At 38.5% G+C, this 23,208-nt stretch overlaps 1 protein-coding gene and 1 long non-coding RNA gene across 6 annotated transcripts in view; one reads left to right on the top strand and one right to left on the bottom strand.

Annotated features, from left to right (window-relative positions):
- LOC130920396 (phosphoinositide 3-kinase regulatory subunit 6) overlaps positions 1 to 23,208 on the bottom strand; it is a 53,751-nt gene that overhangs the window by 10,318 nt on the left and 20,225 nt on the right. Inside the window, exons 2-12 of one of the 4 annotated variants that reach the window (XM_057843578.1) lie at positions 18,448 to 18,529; positions 15,400 to 15,475; positions 13,131 to 13,235; positions 12,847 to 12,938; positions 12,705 to 12,773; positions 12,450 to 12,582; positions 12,277 to 12,346; positions 12,002 to 12,182; positions 8,919 to 9,060; positions 4,898 to 4,981; positions 3,384 to 3,627 (exon numbers count right to left, since the gene is read on the bottom strand). In XM_057843578.1, the coding sequence (XP_057699561.1) occupies positions 3,384 to 3,627; positions 4,898 to 4,981; positions 8,919 to 9,060; positions 12,002 to 12,182; positions 12,277 to 12,346; positions 12,450 to 12,582; positions 12,705 to 12,773; positions 12,847 to 12,938; positions 13,131 to 13,235; positions 15,400 to 15,475; positions 18,448 to 18,529 (1,278 nt within the window). Of the gene's footprint in view, positions 1 to 3,383; positions 3,628 to 4,897; positions 4,982 to 8,918; positions 9,061 to 12,001; positions 12,183 to 12,276; positions 12,347 to 12,449; positions 12,583 to 12,704; positions 12,774 to 12,846; positions 13,062 to 13,130; positions 13,236 to 15,399; positions 15,486 to 18,447; positions 18,530 to 23,208 lie in introns of those variants that run through there. The other 3 variants (XM_057843579.1, XM_057843580.1, XM_057843581.1) reach the window with 3 other exon arrangements.
- LOC130920403 (uncharacterized) overlaps positions 15,713 to 23,208 on the top strand; it is a 50,469-nt gene continuing 42,973 nt past the window's right edge. For both annotated transcript variants that reach the window (XR_009064144.1, XR_009064145.1), the window contains exons 1-3: positions 15,713 to 15,800; positions 16,159 to 16,308; positions 16,415 to 16,462. This is a non-coding gene — a long non-coding RNA (uncharacterized LOC130920403). The remainder of the gene's footprint in view (positions 15,801 to 16,158; positions 16,309 to 16,414; positions 16,463 to 23,208) is intronic.

Raw genomic sequence — 23,208 nt, 5'->3', positions numbered from 1 at the left:
CTTGTAACGGGTGGAATTAAACATGTATCTGTCTGCAAATCGGTCAACAAGATGTGAAGTAGATAGAGAGATAGATTTATTAACAGACTCAAGGTCCAAGCCACAAGTAGTTTACAGAAGATAAAATACAAGTAGTTGAAATGAATTTAGACCCCCCCCCCCCCCCCCCCCACACACACACACACACACACACACACACAAAACAAGGAAATTTGTGGTTTAGGAAGTTTTGCAAATTTGCAAGACTGAACAGAAGTTCACTGCTAAGTTTTCACTCAAGATGCACCAAAATGAAAAGTCTTGGCTGAAACCAAATATCAGAAAACTGAGGCCGAAAACCGAAGCCAATTGTAAAAATAAATATAATAACAATAATATTTTATAAATTGATATTTTAAAAAATACTCAATTTCAGCCAATTATCATTCAGATATTTTTAATGTGATTTATGTTATTTTGTTGTCTGTAAAATATGATTTCTCAATACTAGGAATTACAAAACTTTTTTTTTTTTTTTTTTGGGGATAATATTTATTTAGTACTGATATTTCAACAAAGCATAACATAAAATGAAATCCAAAATCAAATGTTTGACTTGAAGCACTACAGTGGGGCAAAAAAGTATTTAGTCAGCCACCAATTGTGCAAGGTCTCCCACTTAAAAAGATGAGAGAGGCCTGTAATTTTCATCATAGGTATACCTCAACTATGAGATACAGAATAAGAAAAAATATCCAGAAAATTGCATAGTCTGATTTTTAAAGAATTTATTTGCAAATTATGGTGGAAAATAAGTATTTGGTCAAGAACAAAAGTTCAACTCAATACTTTGTGATCCTCCCTTGCTGGCAATGACAGAGGTCTGTAAGTCTTCGAAGGTTTTTACACACTGTTGCAGGTATTTTGGCCCATTCCTCCATGCAGATCTCCTCGAAAGCAGTGATGTTTTGGAGCTGTCGTTGGGCAACACGGACTTTCAACTCTCTCCAAAGACTTTGTATGGGGTTGAGATCTGGAGACCGGCTACCCCACTCCAGAACCTTGAAATGCTTCTTACGAAGCCACTCTGTTTCTCGGGCAATGTGTTGAGGATCATTGTCATGCTGAAAGGCCCCATTCATCCTTTCCTTTACACAAATCAGGTGTCCTGGTCCCTTTGTAGAAAAATAGCCGTAAAGCATGATGTGTCCAGCCCCATGCTTCACAGTAGGTATGGTGTTCTTTGGATACAATTCAGCATTCTTTCTCCTTCAAACACAAGAAGTTGCGTTTCTAGCAAAAGGTTCTATGTTTTGTTCCATCTAAAAATATGACATTCTCACAGTCCTCTTCTGGATCATCCAGATGTTCTGTAGAAAACCTCAGATGGGCCTGGATGTGTTCTGGCCTAAGTAGGGGCATACGTCTGGGACTGCAGGATTTGAGTCCCTAGTGGTGGAGTATGTTATTGATAGTAGCCTTTGTTACTTTGGTCCAAGCTCTAACCAGGTCATTCACGAGGTCCCCCTGTGTGGTCATGTGATTTTTGCTCACTGTTCTTGTGATCATTTTGACCCTACAGGGTGAGATCTTGCATGGAGCCCCAGACTAAGGGAGATTATCGGTGGTGTTTTATGTTTTCCATTTTCTAATAATTGCTCCCACAGTTGATTTCTTCACACCAAACTGCTTACCTATTGCAGATTAAGACTTCCCAGCGAGGTTCTGGTCTGAATTTTGTTTCTGCAGTGTCCTTTGACAGCTTTTTTGGTCTTGGCCATAGTGGAGTTTGGAGTGTGACTGTTTGAAGTTGTGGACAGGTGACTTCAAACACGTACCAATAATACAGGTAACGAGTGGAAGACAGAGGAGCCTCTTAAAGAAGTTACAGCTCTGTGAGAGCCAGAAAACTTACTAGTCTGTCGGTGACCAAAAACTCATTTTCTACCATAATTTGCAAATAAATGATTTAAAAATGGATTGGATGGATAATCTGGATTTTTTTTCTCATTCTGTCTCTCATAGTTGATGTATACCTATGATGATACGTAATTACAGGCCTCTCTTATCTTTTTAGTAGGAGAACTTGCACAATTGGTGGCTGACTAGATACCTTTTTGCCCCACTGTACATCAGATAATAATGAACTACAGAAGACCCAATTCTACTTGATGAGGAAAAGTAGCCAGGATTTTAATTCATTCACATAAAAAAAAAAAAAAATCAAAAGTAGCTTTTCTGCTTCATCACACAGACTCCATTTAACATTTTTATTTTGTAAACTATATTAGCAAATTGGAACATGAGTATAATTTTAAGTTAAAACGAATAAAAAAATATTCAAAATAAAATTAAAATAAACACAGTACTTTAGGTGAGCCTAAACCCACAGCCACAGCTCAACATTATTACCATCAGAACAAAAAAGAATTGAATTATTTTCCATAAAAAGCACATGTGTATGACTTGTATCATCTTTACCTTATACACACTCTTTCTCTCAACACAGTTGCCAGAGAGTAAAAAACACCACAGCTAGACACACTAAACACGCTGGAATTAAGTCTCATAGCAGGTGGGAAACATTCATAGCAGTGTTTAATAACCTTTAATTTTGTATAAATGTGAAATCATAATGAAGGTATTACCTCCTCGGCTGCCACCCTCCGGTTTTACATGTCGGTTGGCCCTCCTCCTCTAAGCCGCGGCCGTCTAACTTTTCTGTAGCCGAAGTATTCACCTACCACAGATTTTGTTTTCTTCGATCAGGGAAAAAGTTCAGGAGTTTCACCTCCTCCAGCCATCATGTAGCACAGCTGACTCACTAACACTGAGCAACAACCGGTGGGCGAGGGTTGAGCCTTGTAGCTGGAAGCGAGGGATTTCTCCATGCATTTTTGGGACACGAAAAATAGCTAATAGCCTAGGGGAGGTATGACAGAAAATTTTTGCGGCTTTGAAACCTTGACGTTTTCATACCATGTGTACCTTGAAACAGGTAATAGGCACATGTTTACGTGCTGCTCAACTTCAAGTGCCAATAGCTGCATCGGGCAAACCCACCCTCTTATTAACCGGCAAGACGAGTGCATGCTACCAAGCTATTTGCTTGCGCCAACACAACCTTCGATTTCGGTAGCGTTATTTCGGAGAAAAAAAGCATTTTGGAACGTAACTGCATTTTTAGACACATTTGGCCCTAAATTGTTTGACGAATTGATTTTGGGGTCATCTTTAGCTATGATGTTATCTACTTACTTTGGACTTTGTTTTTTTAAATAAATCAGTTTTCCACTTATTTGGTTTACTTGGAAATATATATTTTTTTATGATGTTGTCTTATTTTTCTGCTCAGCAATGAATTTCTTCATTGTATGTTTGATTTTATAATCCACTTCTTTTACCTCTTGCAGGGGTCCCATGACGCAGTTCCGCAGCCAGAATCGATTGATGCCAACGGCGAAGCGTCACCAGCGAGTGACAGGTCTCTTTCGATACCGCTGTCATTGGACATGACAGAGAAGCGGGCCTTGTCGGGTGGCATCAGGTCACTAGGCAAGTCACCCAGCTCAGGGTCTTCATGTTCAGGGGTGAGGGAAAACTGCTCCTGTGAAGAGCTGGATCGCAGCCATTTGGCCACCTCCCGCCCTAGGATTGTTGACAGTGAAAATGTAAATGTTCTACTTTGGTTAATGCGGACAAACCCACAGAACTCTGGTATATAGATTAAGTAATGAATAGGGTTGTTCTAACTTGTAACACTTGTCATCTTTGGGCAGGTTACCCATTTTCACACTAAGAATCAAATGCACAAAACATACCAACAGCAATGTGATATAAATACTAGGGCTGTCAAATGATTAAAATTTTTAATTGAGTTAATCACAGCTCAAAAATTAATTAATCGTAATTATTCGGAATTCAAACCATCTATAAAATATGCAATACTTTTCTATAAATTATTGTTGAAATGGAAAGACAAGACGGATATATACATTCAACATACTGTACATAAGTACTGTATTTGTTTATTATAACAATAAATCAACAAGATGGCATTAACATTAACATTTTGTTAAAGCGATCCATGGATGGAAAGACTTGTAGTTCTTAAAAGATAAATGTTAGTACAAGTTATAGAACTTTTATAATAAAACCCTTCTTAATGTTTTCGTTTTAATAAAATTTGTAAAATTTTCAAAAAATAAACTAGTAGCTCGCCATTGTTGATGTCAATAAATGCTCATGGTGCTGAAACCCATAAAATCAGTCGCACCCAAGTGCCAGCAGAGGGCGACAAAATGCCAAAAAACAGAAGTAAGAAGTGGACATGACACTGTGCTGTCATTTTAATCTGTTTGAGCGGGGCATGTGCGTTAACTGCGTCAAATATTTTAACATGATTAATTTAAAAAATTAATTACCGCACGTTAACACGATAATTTTGACAGCCCTAATAAATACTAAAAAGAAAAGTCATACATTTATGACCAACTTTAATGTATGATTCAGATTTAATGGCTGAAGTTTAAAAAAAATATGTAAATGATATTTCAGTGCCAAATCACGAACTGACCTTTAACAGAAAATGAATAGGATTCTTGTGCCTCACGTACGGAAAAATATCCTCCAGGGTGTAAATTGGAAACATTGCGCGCCATATTTTTTTCCTATGCTTACAGTGCTGTAGGGTTATAATGTAACAGTCTGTGATTTTTCATTATAGTTAATTTTTAGTTTGGTTTGACTTTTCCAAATGACATTTTTGGAAGGGTCAAAATTATTGAAGATAACCAGCGGAAATGTTTGAACATATTTTGACCCCTGGTAACCTATTTGGACTATGAGTTTATTTCGGTGCAGCTGACTGGTCTGAACAACTTCCTGGAGACCACCCACACTATGCAGGGCCACTTACAGATATCCAGTTCCTCTGTCCACAGGTGGAAGCTCATCTCAGGATTAGGAAGGGGGCAGTCAAATGGTCCAGCGGAAGCAGTCTCTGCACAGAGACACAGATTTAGAGAAAGAGGAAAAGACCAAAAGTGTCACAATGACACTGAAAACAAAACATTCCAGCTTCCTCACATTTCAAAACGACAACAGTTTAATCAGATGGGTCAGCAACATGACAGCAGTGAAAATAGATTTCCGGGAAAAATCGTTTCTGACTTTTCCGTTTTAACATTTGATTTTAGCTGAACTGTACTTTTGACATTAAAAACATGTGAATCATCACCTTCAGAACCACAGTGCACATGTTTACGGTTTGGGATTCATAGATTATTTAGGGAAACCTATCCTCCATAGTTATTTGACTACCTGTCTGTCATGAGTAGACATGTGCCGATTACCTGTTTCAAGGTATACCATGGTATTAAAATGTCAAGGTTTTAAAACCGAAAAAAATTTCCGTCATACCGTCACTAAAGTATTAGATATTTTTTATGTCCCAAAAATGCAGGGAGAAATCCTTCGCTTGCAGCTGCAAGGCTCAACCCTTCCCCACAATGGCTGGAGGAGGTGAAACTCCTGAACTTTTTTCCCCCATCGAAGAAAATGAAATCACTGGAATGGGAATACTTCGGCTCCAGAAAAGTTACAGACGGCCGCGGCTTAGAGGAGGAGGCCAACCGACATGTAAAACATGTTTGCGAAGGGTGGCTGCCGAGGAGGCAATACCTCCAATGATTTGCATTTACACAAAATTAAAGGTTAGTAAACACTGTCATGAACATGTTCCACCAGCTACGAAATTTAACTCCAGTGTGTTTAGTGTGTCTAGCGGTGGTAAAACGTGTTTTTTCTCTCTGGCAACTGTGTGTGTTGAGAAAGATTAGAGCTGTAATTGCAATACCGTGATACCATGAAACCGTGATATTTTGGCTAAAAGTTATTATACGGTCAGAATATCATACCAGCACATGCTTAGTCATTAGCTACATTTCTATTACAGTTTTCAAGTAAATAAAAGATTTCAACAAGTTCGGCAAAGTTCGATTTTCCGACTTAAGCGTGTTTCAATTGAAAGCTGTTTTCCAGAAAAAGCTTTGTAAATCTCGTGAAGTCACGTCCCGCGACATTTTACTGAAGGGAAATCGACATTCACAACGTGTTGTGTGTGGTGGAGAAGTAGTCATGTGACTTGGTGGCTACGTCAAGTCCTGTGGCGTATAAAATTTGTTTTGTTTTCATTACACTCTTGCGATAAAAGTTCTCATGAAAATGCTATTTATTTGTGAGATTTATGTTTTTTATTTTTAGAAATTCTGGCATTTTCATGATCAGTTTTTCTTTGCAGAATTACTAGGGATAATGGAAACACAGCTAGTGTAAAAAAAAAAATCTTACAAAGGTTTATAAAAGTATTATAACGTGCTTCAACCCTACTGCTGCTATAAATAGCTGCTATTTGACAATATTCACTAATATTTACATTATGGTTGTGTTTAAATGACAATTAGGAGTTCAGTTATTTAAAAAGAGCAGGTATGCATAAAGGGGGGGGCTTACCACCATGTTGCAGAGTTTCATATTTCAAGGCTGTGCTCACTCCCTATCTTTATTTTTGATCCAGATCATCTTACATTTTCATTTTTTTGTTTTCTAATCAATGAATAAGAAGCCTTAAGGAGTAAAGTTCAAACTAAAGTAATGTGGTTGCCTTATTCATAAAATAATAGGCCATATTATTGAGACCAGTGTGATCTCAGAACAAATAGCCTATTACATCTGAAATTGTGACTCCATAAATATCCCTGAATTATTGTTTCTGCCAACTAATCCAGATAAATGTGGTCACTTTTACAGTGTGCATCTTGTCGTCCAAACAAAGTCTCTTATAATATCCCTTCTATGCATTATCACCGCTTGAAAAACAAACTGCATAAACTACATACAGCCCACATAAGAAAGGGACTACAGTATGATCCTCATCAATACATGATACATGTGTGTCATAGGATTCAGAATTTAAGCAAGAAAATGACGTGGCTCATTTTTGGGGTTCCTTCAATTAACCATACTTACTTTCCTTCAATTAGCCATACTTACTAAGTGTTCTCCTTATGTGCTGCAATTATTTTGCAATGGCAAAACGAGTTAGAAATATTTTATTGTGTGGAAATAATTGTTGTTAATAATGTCTTCCAGCAAACTGAGTGCAGAGTTTGGCAATGTTGTTTAACTACAGTCTAAATCTTTCGAATGTAAACTCAGAAGAAAAAAAAAATCTCAGCTATTTCCTTCAATGAAAGGAAACCGATGATGTTTAAACAGAAAAAGTAGCCAATTCATCAATGAACTGAAAAATAGTTGACAAATGAATTGATTATTGAAATAATCATTAGCAACAGCCATACTTTGTATGAAAAATTGGGAAATGTTCCCCCCATCAAGGAAATTTCATTCAGTACCCAGGCCAAGCAAACATTGCACATATGACTTGAGGAAGAAAGTACAAGGCCTTATACAAGAGGTCCTGTCTTATCATATTAGCGTAACTTAAGTCTTTGGTGAACTTTATGCGCAAAATGTACATTGAGATTCTCTAGAGGCATGGTCTTCGATTAGCGGACCGCGATCCACGACCGGACCACGGCACACCTCTCTGCGGACCCACGGACATACGAAAAAACGAAAGAAAAAAAAAAACTTTTTCAACATACATCATTTGTATGAATCACCGATCTATCGCTATGTGCTACTATTCTATCACTAAAATTCTGTTTGATTTTTAGTCAAATATCTTGTTTTCACTTCTGTTGTCATTGCTATGACAACGACGCGCTGATTGGCTGAGAGAGCATGCATGGACGCGCTGATTGGCTGAGAGAGTCTGCATGCTGCTAGCTAGCGTGGACGGACCGCAGCATTGTCAGCAATCTCAAACACGAGTCGCACCTGGCACTTTGCAATGTTTGTACATGCTGCCGTGCACTTTATTTTCATCATCATATCATACTGTCATACTGTGAGCGAACTTGGTTTATTTATTTATTTCCCCGGTTTACCCCACCACTCTCGCTGCATGCGGGCAACGTTCAAGATCACAAAGTTAAGCAACGCTCACCAACACCACACATGCCACCCGTAGAAGACCGAATCTCACAAAATGGCATGTTCAAAGTTGACCAAAAGAAGAAAAGTGGACAACGAAAATTGCCGTTTTAATGAGGAATGGAATGACAAACATAAGAAGCCGTTCTCTGATGGAGAAATAATAAGAGTATGACTGAAGTACTGGCTGATGATTTGGGTAAACAGCTTTGTGACCCCCAAATGCCATTTCTCTCATTGAGCAGTATTTTACAGTTAAAGTTACTGTCAATAATTGTTATGTTTGCACCTTGATGACAGAGCTTGTCATTTATGTTCTGAACAAGTGAACATGTACTGTACTACTTGCACGTTTTCTTTTTTGTCCAGCAGTTTTACAGTTGTACTGTCAATAGTTATTGTTTGCACCTTAATGACAGATCTAGTCAATTATTTAGTGTACATTTGTAAACATTGTTCTTCCATGTTTTTTTTTTTGTATTTTTATTTTAAGTCAAAAAAATGTTTCGTTAATTTATTTTTATTTAATCAGAATGTACATTGTATTTTTGTTTGGTCCAAAGAAAACCACCTTTACCACCTTCGACCTGTCTTGTACTTGACAGACATTAACAAATGGACCCATGCTTGTATGAAAAAAATAATTGCGGACCTTCAAGATTTGTATTTGCGGACCCCTGCTCTAGAGGGTTAAAAGAAATTTCATTTATTTCTTCCAGCTAAAAGCTGTGTTACATAACCATCTACCGTGGTCACAGTAGCTGCCCTCTGCTCAAATCATTTCTAACTATCTCAAACCCCATGCTTCATGCTTGTGTCATTGAACCTGTTGCATCTGCCAAGCTCAAAAATAGGCTGGTGTGCTGTCCCGAACCACCTACCTGAGTTCACCGATGTAATAACGTTGCTGCAAAGCTTCTGAAGTTGGCTCTTCGGTGCATTCCCCACCCTGCCGCGACTCTCTTCCGCACACCGCTCTGCAGTCGCCATTACATCCTGAAAATAAGGTTCGATGTCTATATCCTGTTCCAAAACACAGAAACACACGTGGGTGAGCGCACACACAGGAAGATAAATACATCCAGGCTAGGTATTAATAGCGAAGAGGGGAAAGGTTTCATGTGGGTGGGTTTGTATAACCCCAGCGTGCGTTCTGATCAAGTGTTACTTTTGGCACAGCGCCGATGAGGAGCAGACCTTCATTGAGGATGCTATATTCAACACGCACATACTATATGAGGACGGAGGCTTTTTCCTTTTTCACCTAGAGGGTGTCAAACTCAACTTTGTTGCGGGCCACATCGTGGTTATGGTTTCCTACCGAGGGCCATTTTGTCTACCAATGAGGGCTGCCTTGAAGTATCGACAAACCATTTTGAAAGTTGATTAATCCTTAAAAGACATTGTTGATCTTCATATTTTAGCTTCTTAATAGTAGGTGTCTTTTTATTTCTTTTTCATATATACTGTATATATATATATATATAGAGTGGAAGTATTTGTACCCCTTGTGATTTTGCAAGTTCACCCACTTTGAAAATAGGTAGAGGTCTTAAATTTCCACTCATAGAGACATAATCTATAGAAAAAATCCACAAATCACATTGTATGATTTTTTTTTGAATAATTTATTTGTAATTTACTGGGGTTCGCAAATATTTGTACCCCTGAGAATCAGCCATAATTATGACACTCAAAGAGTTGTCAGTCTACCTTAAAAAAAAAGTCCGCCTTTACCCCATGAGTAACCACCCACCCACCACCCATTTGAGCTCATGATTGTTACCTGTGCACCTCACAGTCAATTTTAATCCAACTACTACCATGAACAAGACCAGACAGCTTTCGAAAGACACCAGAGAAAAAAATTGTTGTGCTCCACAAAGCTGGAAAAGGCTATGGGACAACTGGAAAACAGCTTGGTCAGAATAAATCAACAGTTGCAGCAATTGTTAGAAAATGGAAAAGGCTAAACATGTCTGATAATCTAGCTCGGACTCGGGCTCCATGTAAAATCTCTCCTCGTGGGGCATCACTTATGATGACAAAAGTGAGGGCTCTGTTTAGAACTACACAGCAGGCGGTGGTAATGACCTGAAGAGAGCTGGATGCACAGTTTTAAAGGCTATTTTCAGTAGAACACTACGCTGCAATGGTCTAAAATCATGCATTGCTCAGAAGGTTCCCCTGTTAAAGCCAGTATATGTGAAAGCCCGTCTGAAGTTTGCCAGGGACTATCTGAATGATGCAGAGGAGTCATGGGAGAAATTCATGTGTTCAGATGAAACCAAAGTAGAACTTTTTGGCGCAAACTTTACTCATCGTGTGTGGAGGAAAAAGAATGATGAGTACAATCCCAAGAACACCATCTCCACTGTGAAGTATGGGGTTGGGAACCTCATGCTTTGGGACTGCTTCTCGGCAAAGGGGACATGACGACTGTATTGTATAAAGCAGAGGATGAATGGTGAAATGTATCGTCAGATTTTGAGCCAGGAACACTTCCTGAAAATGAGTCGTGGCTGGATATTCCAACATGATCCGAAGCACACAGCCAATCTGACCAAGGAGTGGCTGCGTAAAAAGCATATCAAGGTTCTGGAGTGGCCTTGCCAGTCTCCAGACCTCAATCCAATAGAAAATGTTGACAATTATAGGCCTCTCTAATATTTTCAAGTGGGAGAACTTGCACAATTAGTGGTTGACTAAATACTTATTTGCCCCACTGTATATACTGTATGTACACAGTGGTACCTCGACTTACGATTGCAACGACATATGATCCTTTCGATATCAGACGTAAAACTTGACTCATCATTGGTCTCGACATATGCTGATATGCTCGAAATACGACGATATACAACAGACGATATATAACCCAAGAAGGTTAGTGCAAGTGGTGAAAAATGGAAAATGGTGACGCTTACCAATGAAGTTAAGAAAGAAATGATAGAAAAATATGAGCATGGTGTGTGTGTATGTGAGTGAACTGGCTCGAAAATATGGCTGGTCTCCTCCGAACTTTGTTCACCAATCTCTATAAGTTAAGGCGACAATAAAAACCCCTTTTTTAAATTTAGGATTTATCATTATTGTACTAACAGCAAGGAAGTCGCCAGCTTTGTCAGGTTTTTAATAATTTATTTCAGAACTTGTGCAACACAACCCTGCTACGGTCCGCCATTGCCGACGCTAACATGAAAAAAAGTAAAAACTTCCCACTCTACTGCACTTCTCTCCCTCTCTCTCGTCAGTCACACGGTACGTTCAGGAATAGCATGCAAAACACAACGGCTACATTAGAACCCGATTCGCTACATTATAATTATATTATTATTTCGATTTGTATGTATAATGTATTAGTGTTGTTATTTGTAATTGTACCAGCAACATTTATTAAGGATATAGTTAGGTTTTTGGGCTGTAGAATGAAATAATCGAATTATAATGTACTCTTATTGGAAAATCCCGCTCGACATATGACCATGTCGACTTACAAACCAGGTTCTGGAATCATTTAAATTCGTATGTAAAGGTAACACTGTAAATATATACAATTTAAAAAAATAAAAAAGGATGAAAACGGTATTTTCATTTTTTTGCTATATATTTATATTTTTCATGAACAAAAAGTGGAAAACAATAAATATTCTCTTTTCTACATAAAAAAGGCATAAATACATAGACTTCTGTAGTCTTTCAATCTTTCATTAAGGGCTCCAGAGATATTTTTTTCACATAAAATATGAAGTTGATGCTTATGATTTACTTTCTCGGGCCACACAAAATGATCTAGCAGGCCGGATCTGGCTCCCGCGCCTTGAGTTTAACATTTGTGATACAGAGGGTACTGTTTTGCCAAAGGTCTAAATTAACACAGACCTGCAAGGACATTAGCGGACTGCAGAGACATACAAGTCAGTAGGAGAGAATACACCAGTAAACACAATAATTGTGCACTGACCTTTAAGGTTTCAGCCAGTTTGTATCCATTGTACCTCTCTCCTAAATTGGCCTGAATGGAGTGTTGGACCACGCGGCGCATGTGATCTATTGGACTTGAAGCTGATGCTGCTTCAATGTCAGCCAGCACAACTTGTGCCAGAGAGTCAGAAAAGACCTTTGGATCAGCCAGAACAAAAATCCTGCAACATATCAAACACATGGTTCATAATAAACCAAGTGGCCTGACATGTTGCATAGCCGTGCGTACGAAAATGTCAAGAGTTCATATCATACCTGTCCTGATAGGGATAATGCTCATTCTTTAGTCTCTGCTCTGCTACTACCATCCTCTGATACAGCAGACCTACAGGGTTAATAAGCATTCAATCCAGAAGCACAACTGATCTACCATGTTAATCCTGGAATGTATTTTAATGCTGCAAGCAACAGACAGACTGATTAAACACCTGGAACGACGCGTTCAGTTTTGAGCCTTCTCGCGTAGCTGAGGCCAACGGTGCAGTAGGGCTGAGGGTAGGTCAGCAGTCTCTTGCAGAAGTTATACACACGCTTGTACAACTCATCTGGGATGTAGGCCGTCTGGGATTGGGATGGACACATACGTAGATGAGGTTCGTAAGTATTTTTACATGGCCAAATTCATAAATGTCATGTAAGAATTCCCATGGAAATGCATAACATTTTCATCATTGTTATTGTACCTGAATGATTGTATACATCAGCGTGTGGAGCAAAGGAATGATGTATTCATGACTGGCCCATCTCTCCGCCTTTAGAGAAAGAGACTCAAATTAAAAATGAAGCCGAAAAGTGTTTAAGTAGGAAAGTGCAATGCTCAATCACCTTTTCTAGCTCTTTTATCAGAACCCACAGCAGAGACAAGCCGTTGGCAGGATTGTTCCGAACCTTCTTGTGTAGCGTCCATCTTAACATTCCTACATAGACACGTGGTTGAACAAATGAACCTCCTGAATGTGTCATAATCTAGTGCGCCTGTGTTAAATTCTAATGTAACGGCTGACTAATAGCTGAAGAAGGCTCTGCTAATACGGAAGAGGCTGAAAAAAAACATCAGCTGAATGTGTGGATTTATTTATACATGTTGTAACTGTCATAATGAATGGTACCTTTGTTGAGACAGTCAGGGGAATGGTGGATGTCCGTTTCTCTAGGCAGCATAGCCTGGACGCTGCGGTACAGTTCTCGCTCTGGAACTGTTGGCAAGCCACCGGCTGGTGACAAATTGGAGAGGGTTAGGTTATGAGCTAATAAAGGAAATATAGATCATACAGTAGATATACCGTACATACATATATATATATATATATATATATATACACACACACACACGCACACACACACCTACACACACACACACACACACACACACACACACACAAATAGTATGTTATCTTGAGCATTTTTTGCATCCAACTCGAATATCATATACATCCGTGTTTTTAAAACTACTGTATATGTCCTTACAATTTTATAGTACAAATGTAATGTCATTAATCAGATTTTGTAAGGCCTCAGTGCATCAAGTGCCAAAGAATCAACCATGAATGTTTGCTTTTATTTTCGCTACAGCAACAGACTCAACAAGGGCGTTAGCAGAAGCTCATGAAGTCTGAATCATATTTAAAGCATAAAATGTGTTTGTCTATGGGTGTCTATGTGCCAAGAGAACAAGCTTATAGAAAATAAATGAATGAATAAATAAATAACATTGAGTTGTATCAAAATTTGTTATCATCCTGCGATTAGCTGTAAACCAGTTCAGAGTGTGCCCAACACTTCCTTCCTGCACTCAGTTGGCTCTAGGCCAGGGGTGCCCATTACGTTGATTGCGATCAGTCGATCGCAATGCTAGTGTGGGTAGCTCGCGGCTTCCCAAAAAATAAAAAAATAAATAGAAATAAAACTATTTTAATTTTTTTGAATGCATACAGTTTATTGTGTTGTGTGGGCAACATAACCTCATATGTTTCTTACGCAACATAATTTGCTATGTACATTTAAAAAATGTAGGGTTTTTTTTGGGGGGGGGGGTAACCCCAGAATCACCCTCCGCTGTTAATTAGATCACACGAGGTGGTAAAAAATAATGAGCACCCCTGCTCTAGGCGGTACGGATCGTTATCGAATGAATGAATATAAACAACACTACCTGTCACTTGGTGCTTGGCAGGGGCTAAAATTACGGAACACACACTAATTTCAGATGTTTTGCCACAATAACATTTATAAAACGAAAACTTTATCCTTCCTTCCAGTTTCAATACTACTTGTCCTCATTATACTCAGATATGACCAGTGTTGTTAATCTTACTTTTAAAAAGTTTAATTACAGTTACAAATTACTTCTCCCAAAAAGTAATTGCGTTAGTAACTCAGTTACATGAATGTAAGAGTAATTGTTACTTGGCAAAGTAACTGGTGTTACCTTTCAGGTTTTTTTTTTTTTCTCGTTCCCCCCCAAAAAAACAAAAAAAAAACATAGTAACCTTTGCTATGTTTGGAAGTCATTTAATGTTGTGAATCAACCATTAAAGTTGTTAAAATTGCTCCTGTTATTGCATTTAGTTCCCTTTTGTCTACTTTCGATATGTGAAAGTTTTAAACCTGTTTCTTTATTTAAAGATAGATTCAAGTCAAGATTTTGCCGATTTAGGAGTATTTTAGATAAAAAGTTACTTAGGTTCGCTAGGTAGGTTCTCTACAACAAAGCCTTCCTGAGAAGTCTACTGCTTTAAGATGGTGGCTGTTTACTAACGCCGGTGAGTCTATCATTTCGCATGTAGTTATATATACATGTGATATCTACCGTAGCATTATGTGGGCATAGTTTGTAGGCTATCTGCTACGGTCAGGTATTATTTGAGCCACCTAGCATCGCTTTTGCAACGGCGTCACAACTCCCTTCCCTCCTCCCCACTCCTGCTCTGCTCTCTTGTCTCCATGAGTCCGTGTCTCTCAGACTTTTCTCGCGTCATTCAACCAAAGTAGTAACTCACGCCTTTACGTCCTCAGTAACGGTAACGGTGTTGCCAAGATAAGAAAAGTTATAAATGAGATTGCTCAATACTGAAAAAAATGACGGCGTTGTACTCTAACGCCGTTATTAATAACACTGGCTATGACATGATGCCAGCTGATTTGGAGCAAGAGGTAAACAATCTGGTCGCCAACCAACCATAACACTATGCTATATTCTGCTTTATCAAAACATAAATGAAAAAATATTTTTGGAGCACAAGTTAAAAGCTTAAAGCATTTGCGAATTCACAAGTCAGGTCACTCTTGATTTGAGCTACCACTCTACAGTATATAAATAATATTAACTAACAACCCCTGTTCCCCCCACCCCCCTTCCCCAACTTAAGTGATACTGACCTTTTGACTCCATGCTAAACCCACAGCCGGTGTTATCCCAAAGGGCCTGGCAGGTCATGTCGCTCACACATCGTTTCTAAAAAGCACTATGGCAAAGATGACACTTACAGGAAGTCCCACACTTATTGTGACAACTTCAATGTCAAACAGAAAGTGAACATACAGTACAGACCCTCAGCAGCTGACAGCGAGTATGTAAAAGCATTAAATCGTGTGAATCCTTTCCGTCAGATGACACATGTCGTGTCACATGACATTAGCGGGAGTACTTTAAGTATCCAGCATTTTCTTCCTGGTATATTTTTTCTTGCGTATTTCATTAATCAGGAAGTGTTCCTATATGCTGTCATATATTACACATATACAGTATATATACATACCCCCACACATCTCAACACAAGGTATATTCCTCTTCTGTGCTGCATATATTAATAATGACATATGATTTTACATATCCGCTGGAAAACTATTGTACTTCATTAACTTGTATTGTAATGTTGTGACAATCATTTATATTACAAAATGTATTAATCTATTTAAAATTTGATGGTTATGCCATTTTCTGTCATGTTCTAATCTGTGAATGCTAAATACATTACAGTTTAACAAGGTCAATTTACGTATTCCATAAATTTTCAGATATTTTGATAGTTTTTCAAAGGAAACAGCAGCAGCATTTTCTCAAAACTAGAGATCAAATGATGCAACAAGCTGATTCAATTTGGAAGGGAAGAAGACAAAAAGAGTTTCATTTTTCAGGTATTTTGATAATTTTCAAGCATTTCAAAGGAAACAGCAGCAGCATTTTCTCAAAAGTAGAGATCGGATGATGCAACAAGCTGATTCAATTTGGAATGGAAAAAGAAATCACGTTTCAAAGTGGATAACATCATTCTGTAAACTCTCTTTGTAAGAACTCAATCAAAAATTCAAATGTTTTTTAAGATTATAGTTTCCTAATTTGTTTTCAACAGTTGAAGCCTTTCACATCTATCTGCTTTTTGTACCTTCTCAGTATTTCAACACTTCATGTGGTGAATACATCCGAACAATGCAATCATAGGTGGGTAGTACCGCGTTACATTTTCTTGAGTAACATTTTGAGAAAAAATGTACTTCTAAAAGTAGTTTTGCGAAGCCATGCTTTTTACTTTTACTTGAGTAGATTTGTTAAGAAAACCCACTACTCATACTCCGCTACTCTGGGCTACACAAGAGTCGTTACATTTTTCCTCTTTACTCTTCATATTAGATTTATTATTAATATTTTTTTATTTGTATTTTTTTTTTTGCCAGCGATGCCAAGAGTAGCTCTACCAATTTCACCAATGAGAGGTCGCAACAATAATTACATGACTCCATTATACCAATCAGACGCAAGCTATGATCATGCCAGTCTGTTTAATCACGTGGAGTCTTTAAAGCACCATAAAAAGTGAAATATTTGACATAGAGCGCTGCCCTCAACATGACTCAAAAGCGCGGATTTTAACCTCTCACCCAGTCTTTATTTGGCACCGATTGACCACGGAAAACCGGAGATATGATACTTTTAATTTCATAATAGTAACCATGAAGGAAGTATTCACTATTTAAACTAGGAACGACTTTCTCCACTAGGGGGCACCTGTGCTCGTTGGACAAATAATGCTTCATTTCTGTCATTTTTTTCTCTCGCTGGAATTTTTTTTTTTTTTGTATTTCTTTGCTTTAATGTGGTTATTGTACAGTATCATTGTAACAACAGTTCATATATATCAGGGGTCTCCAACCTTTTTTGCACCACAGACCGGTATGATTTGGGTCTTTTTTTTACAGGCTGGTGTTTTGACAAATTTTGCAACAGACCCATCAAAAATTGCAACTATGCGGTTCTGCGCATGCTCGTAACGTTAAAAATGGCCGCGAATGCAGCGATTCCAAAATAAACACTACAAACTTTCTTTAAAGAAAGGAATATTAACTTACACTTGAACATCGACGGACATGTAGAAAAGTTCTCTGTTTGCTGCACACCGCTCTCTCACCGTTAACGACTTTGCCGTGTTCTTAAGCATTAATTAAGAAGCCCGCTTCACAAAGATACCATGTTGGAAATCGTAGCAAGGTTTTCAGTGCTCTCGTAGTGCTGTCAGGATATTCTGGAATGACTTTAATCCAGAACCTCGGTAGAGTTGTTGTCTCAAATGTACGTTTAAAGTCGCCGTCATTTGCGATCTCTACAAGCTGATCCTCCTGTTGAACAGACATTCTTGAATCACTCGGTTTATTCACAAACGGGTCACGAATCCACTCCTTCACAATTTGTGGGTCTTCGAGGTTCTAGGCTCATCTTCTGGTTCGTCAGGTGCCCTTTTTTGCTGTAATAATCTCTCCAAAGACCCCCGTTTTCCAGTCATCTTCGCTCGTGTGGGGGAACAAATGTGCTGTGCCCGCGGCTTAGTCATACGTTATTATGGAGGACAAGCGCACATAGATATATTATATATACAAAACAAGATGTACTGTTAGCAGTCCAATCAATGGATTTTTATGACGACTTTCTAATCTATCCTGTAGTATTATATCTAGAGTAGACAGGGATATTGATGTGTTAAGCAGGGGCACAGGCCAAAGTTAATTCGGCCAGAATGTGGTCGTTAATAAATTATTATTTCTGTGCGGCCCGGAAGCAAATGCCCAGCGGATAGGGACCCCTGACAAAGATAACTTTATGCTGAGAAAAAAAAATGTAAGCAGTTACTCACAATTTTACTCATTACTTGAGTATTTTTTCCACCTCATACTTTTTTACTTGTACTTGAGTACATTTTTGGATGACTCCTTTTACTTTTATTTGAGTAATATTATTTTGAAGTAATGCTACTCTTACTCGAGTACGATTTTTGGCTACTCTACCCACTACTGAACGCAACACACATAGGATGAAAAGTGCACAACTCTTAAAAACACATTAACATGAGAACGGGCAGATAAGGCCTTAAGTAACTAATGATCTAGGACATACAGTACTCTTCTCAAAAGTAAAGAAAAAAAATACAAACTTACCACAAAGATGTCACGCTGCCGTGCAGGTCCACACACTCTCCACTTTGTGAGGAAGTTATTCCTGTCAACGTGTCTGACGATGCTGGGGTAAAAAGGAGGAGGTGATGTAGAGGCGAGAGAGACAGAGAGAGAGAGAGCGAGAGAGAGAAGGTTGAGGTTATGATAGCTCGCACACAGCGCAGGTTGTTTAGAGCCCAAAACTGTATGGTTTGTACTTGTATTTGGTGCATGATTGGCTTTGTTTCTATGAAGCCAAAATAAGAACGTTTATGACCTGCATTTTTGTTGACTTAGTTTTGATTTAGTTGTTTTCCAAGTTTCATGTCTCTTACTCGTGTCATCTCCGCTCATTAGATCTCGGGCCCCAACTACCTTACCTTTCCTGCTACCTGCTTTTGGACCATCGCGTTTACCCCCTGCCATGAAAACCTTAATCTACAGCACAAAATCCGATTAATAAAGTGATTAAATTGCCTCCCCCACAATTCATGAAAGGTGCTCTTTCTAGTAAATCAAGCATGACTCCTAACCTACTTTACAAAGCTTAAAAAGTACCCATATACACACAGGTCTTGCCAGTTCATATGCTTTGTGTGCACATTGCAAGAGTTTAGTGTGCTGGATTTAGCCTTGATCCCGGTAAGAAAAGCAACAATGAATTGCCAACGCTGCCTCAGCAGCTCAACAATGACCACAAACTTCCGCCTGCCTCCAAAGTTTTACTCTCACAGTGGCTCTTATATTTTGCTCATCTCGAAAGCTTTCCATCAGTACTTGATGTAATGTAATGCAACTTTTGTCTTAGTCTTTCTTATACAAAGGCATATTAGGGTGAGTTGAACAGAAACAAATGGGAACAAAGTCAAAAACAAATGGGAACAAAGTCAAATTGTTGGAAGACGGATTTTGAATTTTTGTACCTAAACAATGTTGAAGAAAAATAAGATCTGAATTTTAAGTCATCAGGAATATTGTGTGTTAAAAAGCCAGAAACAAGTTTGAAAGTTTGAACAAGTTTGAAAGTTCAACAAGTTTGAAAGAAAAAAAGGATATAAGAAACAAACGTTCGAAATGATTATATCAAAATACAGTGGTACCTCAACATACGATCCTTTCGACATCCAACGTAAAATTTGAATCGTCATTTGTCTCGACATATGATGACATGCTCGAAATACTACGATTTAGAACAGCGTCCCAATTTCGTTGTTTTCCCGCAAGACGGCAGCATGACTGTTTTTCTCGTGAGAGTAATGGATATAAGTTCCGAGAACGTTAGTGCAGGTGGCGAAAAAAGGTGACGCTTACTAAAGGTGTGTGAAATTTTCGAGATTCGAGAACGATTCACTAACATCCAAATTCCGATTATTTAAATAGGCCAAGTAAATCAGAACTAAAACACAGTCGCGGTCTTTGGGACGCTATGGGGAATGGACCGAGAGTACACATCCAAAACTCACGCTCCCTAGATACAAAAAAAACAACAAGCATGGCTGACCTAACCAACCAACTTCTTCGATTTCGAAGAATGTTGAAAGCAATAGAGCCAAGGCACGTCATCCCATCCTGATGCTATTTCACTGACACGTAGAGAAGTTCCAAAAAAATCGTTTATTACATGCATCGCGATTCGACACGTGACGATTCGATTACGATTCATAAAGGTTAAAAAACGATGATTTTCCCTCATAACTTTATGACAGCCGCTCGTAGCAAAACGAAATTCAAGACACGTTTGCCGCACGGACACCATTAACGGAAGTACGCACAACGTTATGATGGATGCTCCTAGTTACTGGGAGACAGATTTACTCCTTTTTAAAGGCTGGAAAATAAATTTGTGTATGAGACAGGCAGGCAAAGCGCGACCCGGCGGTCGTGCTTTTGTGCGCGTTATTTTTTAGAGTGAGAGGGGAAGAGAGATAGTTCGTTGCACCTTGTCTTTCAGATGTCCAGCAGTAGTTTTAAGGCATTTCAATTGAAAAATGTCCTGAGAGAGTTGCTAAGGCCTGTGTGCGTCTACAAGAGGTGAGTACACGAGCCCTCTTGTACTGTTTAGCCTTTATTGTTGTTGTTTTTGAGATGTTAATATTTGCGCTGAGCGCTAAGCTAGTTAGCTAATTCGCTAATGTGTATTTCATATTCAGAAATGCAAAACCATGATTAAGTACAGCGGTAACAGTACAAGCATGAGAAATAGTACAGAAATCTGTTGTTGCAAGTGCTGCCTGGGAGCCGACAGGCGCGTGTACGCGTGGGTGAGCAGGGAGAGAAGAAAGTGCGCGTGTTGTAATGAGTGTGTGTGTGGTGATTTTGGAGGCTGCCAGACTTTTTTATGTGCTCAGCAATAAACGTCACATGTTAAAAGTGATCAAGAGCAGTTGTGATTTCCACCTATCACTCCAAGAGTTATAGAAGAGAGGCACTGTGAAAACAAAGTATATTGGTTAAAAGAAGTCATATCTAAAGACACTTTGTGTCCAGAAACTGTGGAATTCATTCTATCAGTGTAAATGTTATTGTATTGTTGAGAGAAATAAGTACTCCCTTTAAAATGGTGAATGTTTTGCACTTTCTTGTAAAAAATAAATAAAAAAGCAGCTTAAGTGCAGCTTTTTGTTGAATGAGCATGTTTCCATCGTTCCTATTGAATCATAAGGATATTTTAAATAAATAATGGACATAAATTTGTTTGGCTACTTTATTATCAGATGTACGATGCATTGATAATCGTGATAATCGCGATAACCGTGATCATCGTTCAAAAATCGAATCGTAGCACCCTGAATCGTAATCGAATCGAATCGTAAGGTCCCTAAGATGGCACACCCATAGTGACATGGCAGTCCCGGCTCTCTACAAGCAGACAAGAGGAAAAATCATGCCATCGCTGTCGAATGAAGACCAACTCGTCGTCATGTGCAATGCATGAGAGCCACACAGGAGCTAATGTGGCTGAGCTGCTAAACAGTAATATAATTGAATGGAACATCAAAAAAAATATTTATATATATACTTTTTTGTTGTTACGGACAGCGCAGCTAATATGGTTGTCGCTGCTCAGCTGGGTAACTTTAGCCATCTGACATGCTACGCCCACACGCAGAACCTTGTTTTTTCGACTGCAGGAGTCAATGCACAGCGCAGCACACTTTCATCTGAGCACGTGGATCAACTCCTTTTCTTAAATTAATGTTAATGTTTGAATGTTCATGTTTACACAACTTAAAAAGCAGAAAAGCACTTCTTTGAGCCATTTGTATTAAAGTAGTAGTTTACATGGTGGGGTTGTGCATCAATAATCGTTTTATAATCGAATTGCAGCCTCTGAATCGCAATCGTATTGTGAGGTGCCCCAAGATTCCCACCTCTAACGCTTACCATTGAAATTCAAATCGAAATGATGGAATATGTCTACTATCTTGACGGTCCTCCTCCGAACTCCTTTTGCCAGTCTTTATAAGGTGACAATTTATTACTATTGAAACATCGGCAAGGAAGTCGCCAGCCTCATCAGGTTTTTATTCATTTTAGGGCTGCAGCTATCGAAAATCTTACTAGTCGATTAATCGATGGACTAGTTAGTTCGAATAACCGAGTAATCGGATAAGGAACATGAAAAATTAAAATACCCGAGCTGAGCCTAAAACGGTATTTTTAAAAAATTTTTTTAATGAGGATCTACATATGTACAACAAAAGAACAATTGGCTAACTTACACAGAAAAAGTGCGCAACCTTAAATGCTATAAAATGCTAAAGTTTTTTTTTTTTTTTTTTTTTACAATGCGCTTAATAAATGCTTCAGACACATATTCCCACAAAAAAACTGTTAAATATACCTATAAACTAAATCATGAATGCATTAAAAAAAAAACATTAGCTCAAACAAAAACTTGGCTAATGTTGGTCTTACCAGGGAGCAGCGGGTTTCAGCCATGAGAAATGAGTTATATTCATTGTTGCCACCCAAATCAATAAAACTACATGCAAACACTTTCAAAATAAACCAATCAACGCCACTTTAATTAAACGAATACTCGAAGCAACAAAATTTAATTCGAATATTTTTTTTTCTAATCGAATACTCGAGTTAATCGATTAATCGTTGCAGCACTCAATCATTTATTTCAGAACTTGTGCCGCACAACACGGCTACTGTCCTCCGTAGCCGACGCCAACAACCACAGAACATGAAAAGAAAGTCACACAGTGTTTTCAGGAGCAGCATGCAAAACACAACCGCAACATTAGAACCCGATTAGTTAGATTATAAAAATCCCGCTCCACATACGACCATTTTGACTTACAAACCAGGTCCTGGAATGAATTAAATCTAGAGGTACCACTATACTTTAAAAGAATGGATATCAAATCTTGCTCTTTAACATCTTTTCATGTAAATATTCCAGATTTGGTGTATGTATGGATTTTTTCTGAGACTTTGTTAAATTGGGGCAGTGTTGCTTATAGCTTATTTTTATAACATGAATATTTTTTTTCCCTCCTAATTCTATTTTAATATACGAGTAGGTCTTGTTTTTCTGTGTGGCCCCCAATAACCTTCTTCGCCTTTGTTCAGACAGTCAAAGCATAAAGCTGCACATGCTTCCTCACTTCTACATACGCTATATTCACAGATACATCTTACATACCGATACATGCAAGCTAAAGAGGCATTCGTGTGCAAGGTTTCAGTCTAACCGCTGACACCGCTTGTATACTTGACAGCATGCACATTGCAGAAGCTGACACGGACACA

This window comes from Corythoichthys intestinalis, chromosome 8 (assembly GCF_030265065.1).
Source record: "Corythoichthys intestinalis isolate RoL2023-P3 chromosome 8, ASM3026506v1, whole genome shotgun sequence".
In the NCBI taxonomy this organism is placed as follows: domain Eukaryota; kingdom Metazoa; phylum Chordata; class Actinopteri; order Syngnathiformes; family Syngnathidae; genus Corythoichthys; species Corythoichthys intestinalis.
This window is presented reverse-complemented; position numbering and strand designations above follow the sequence as displayed.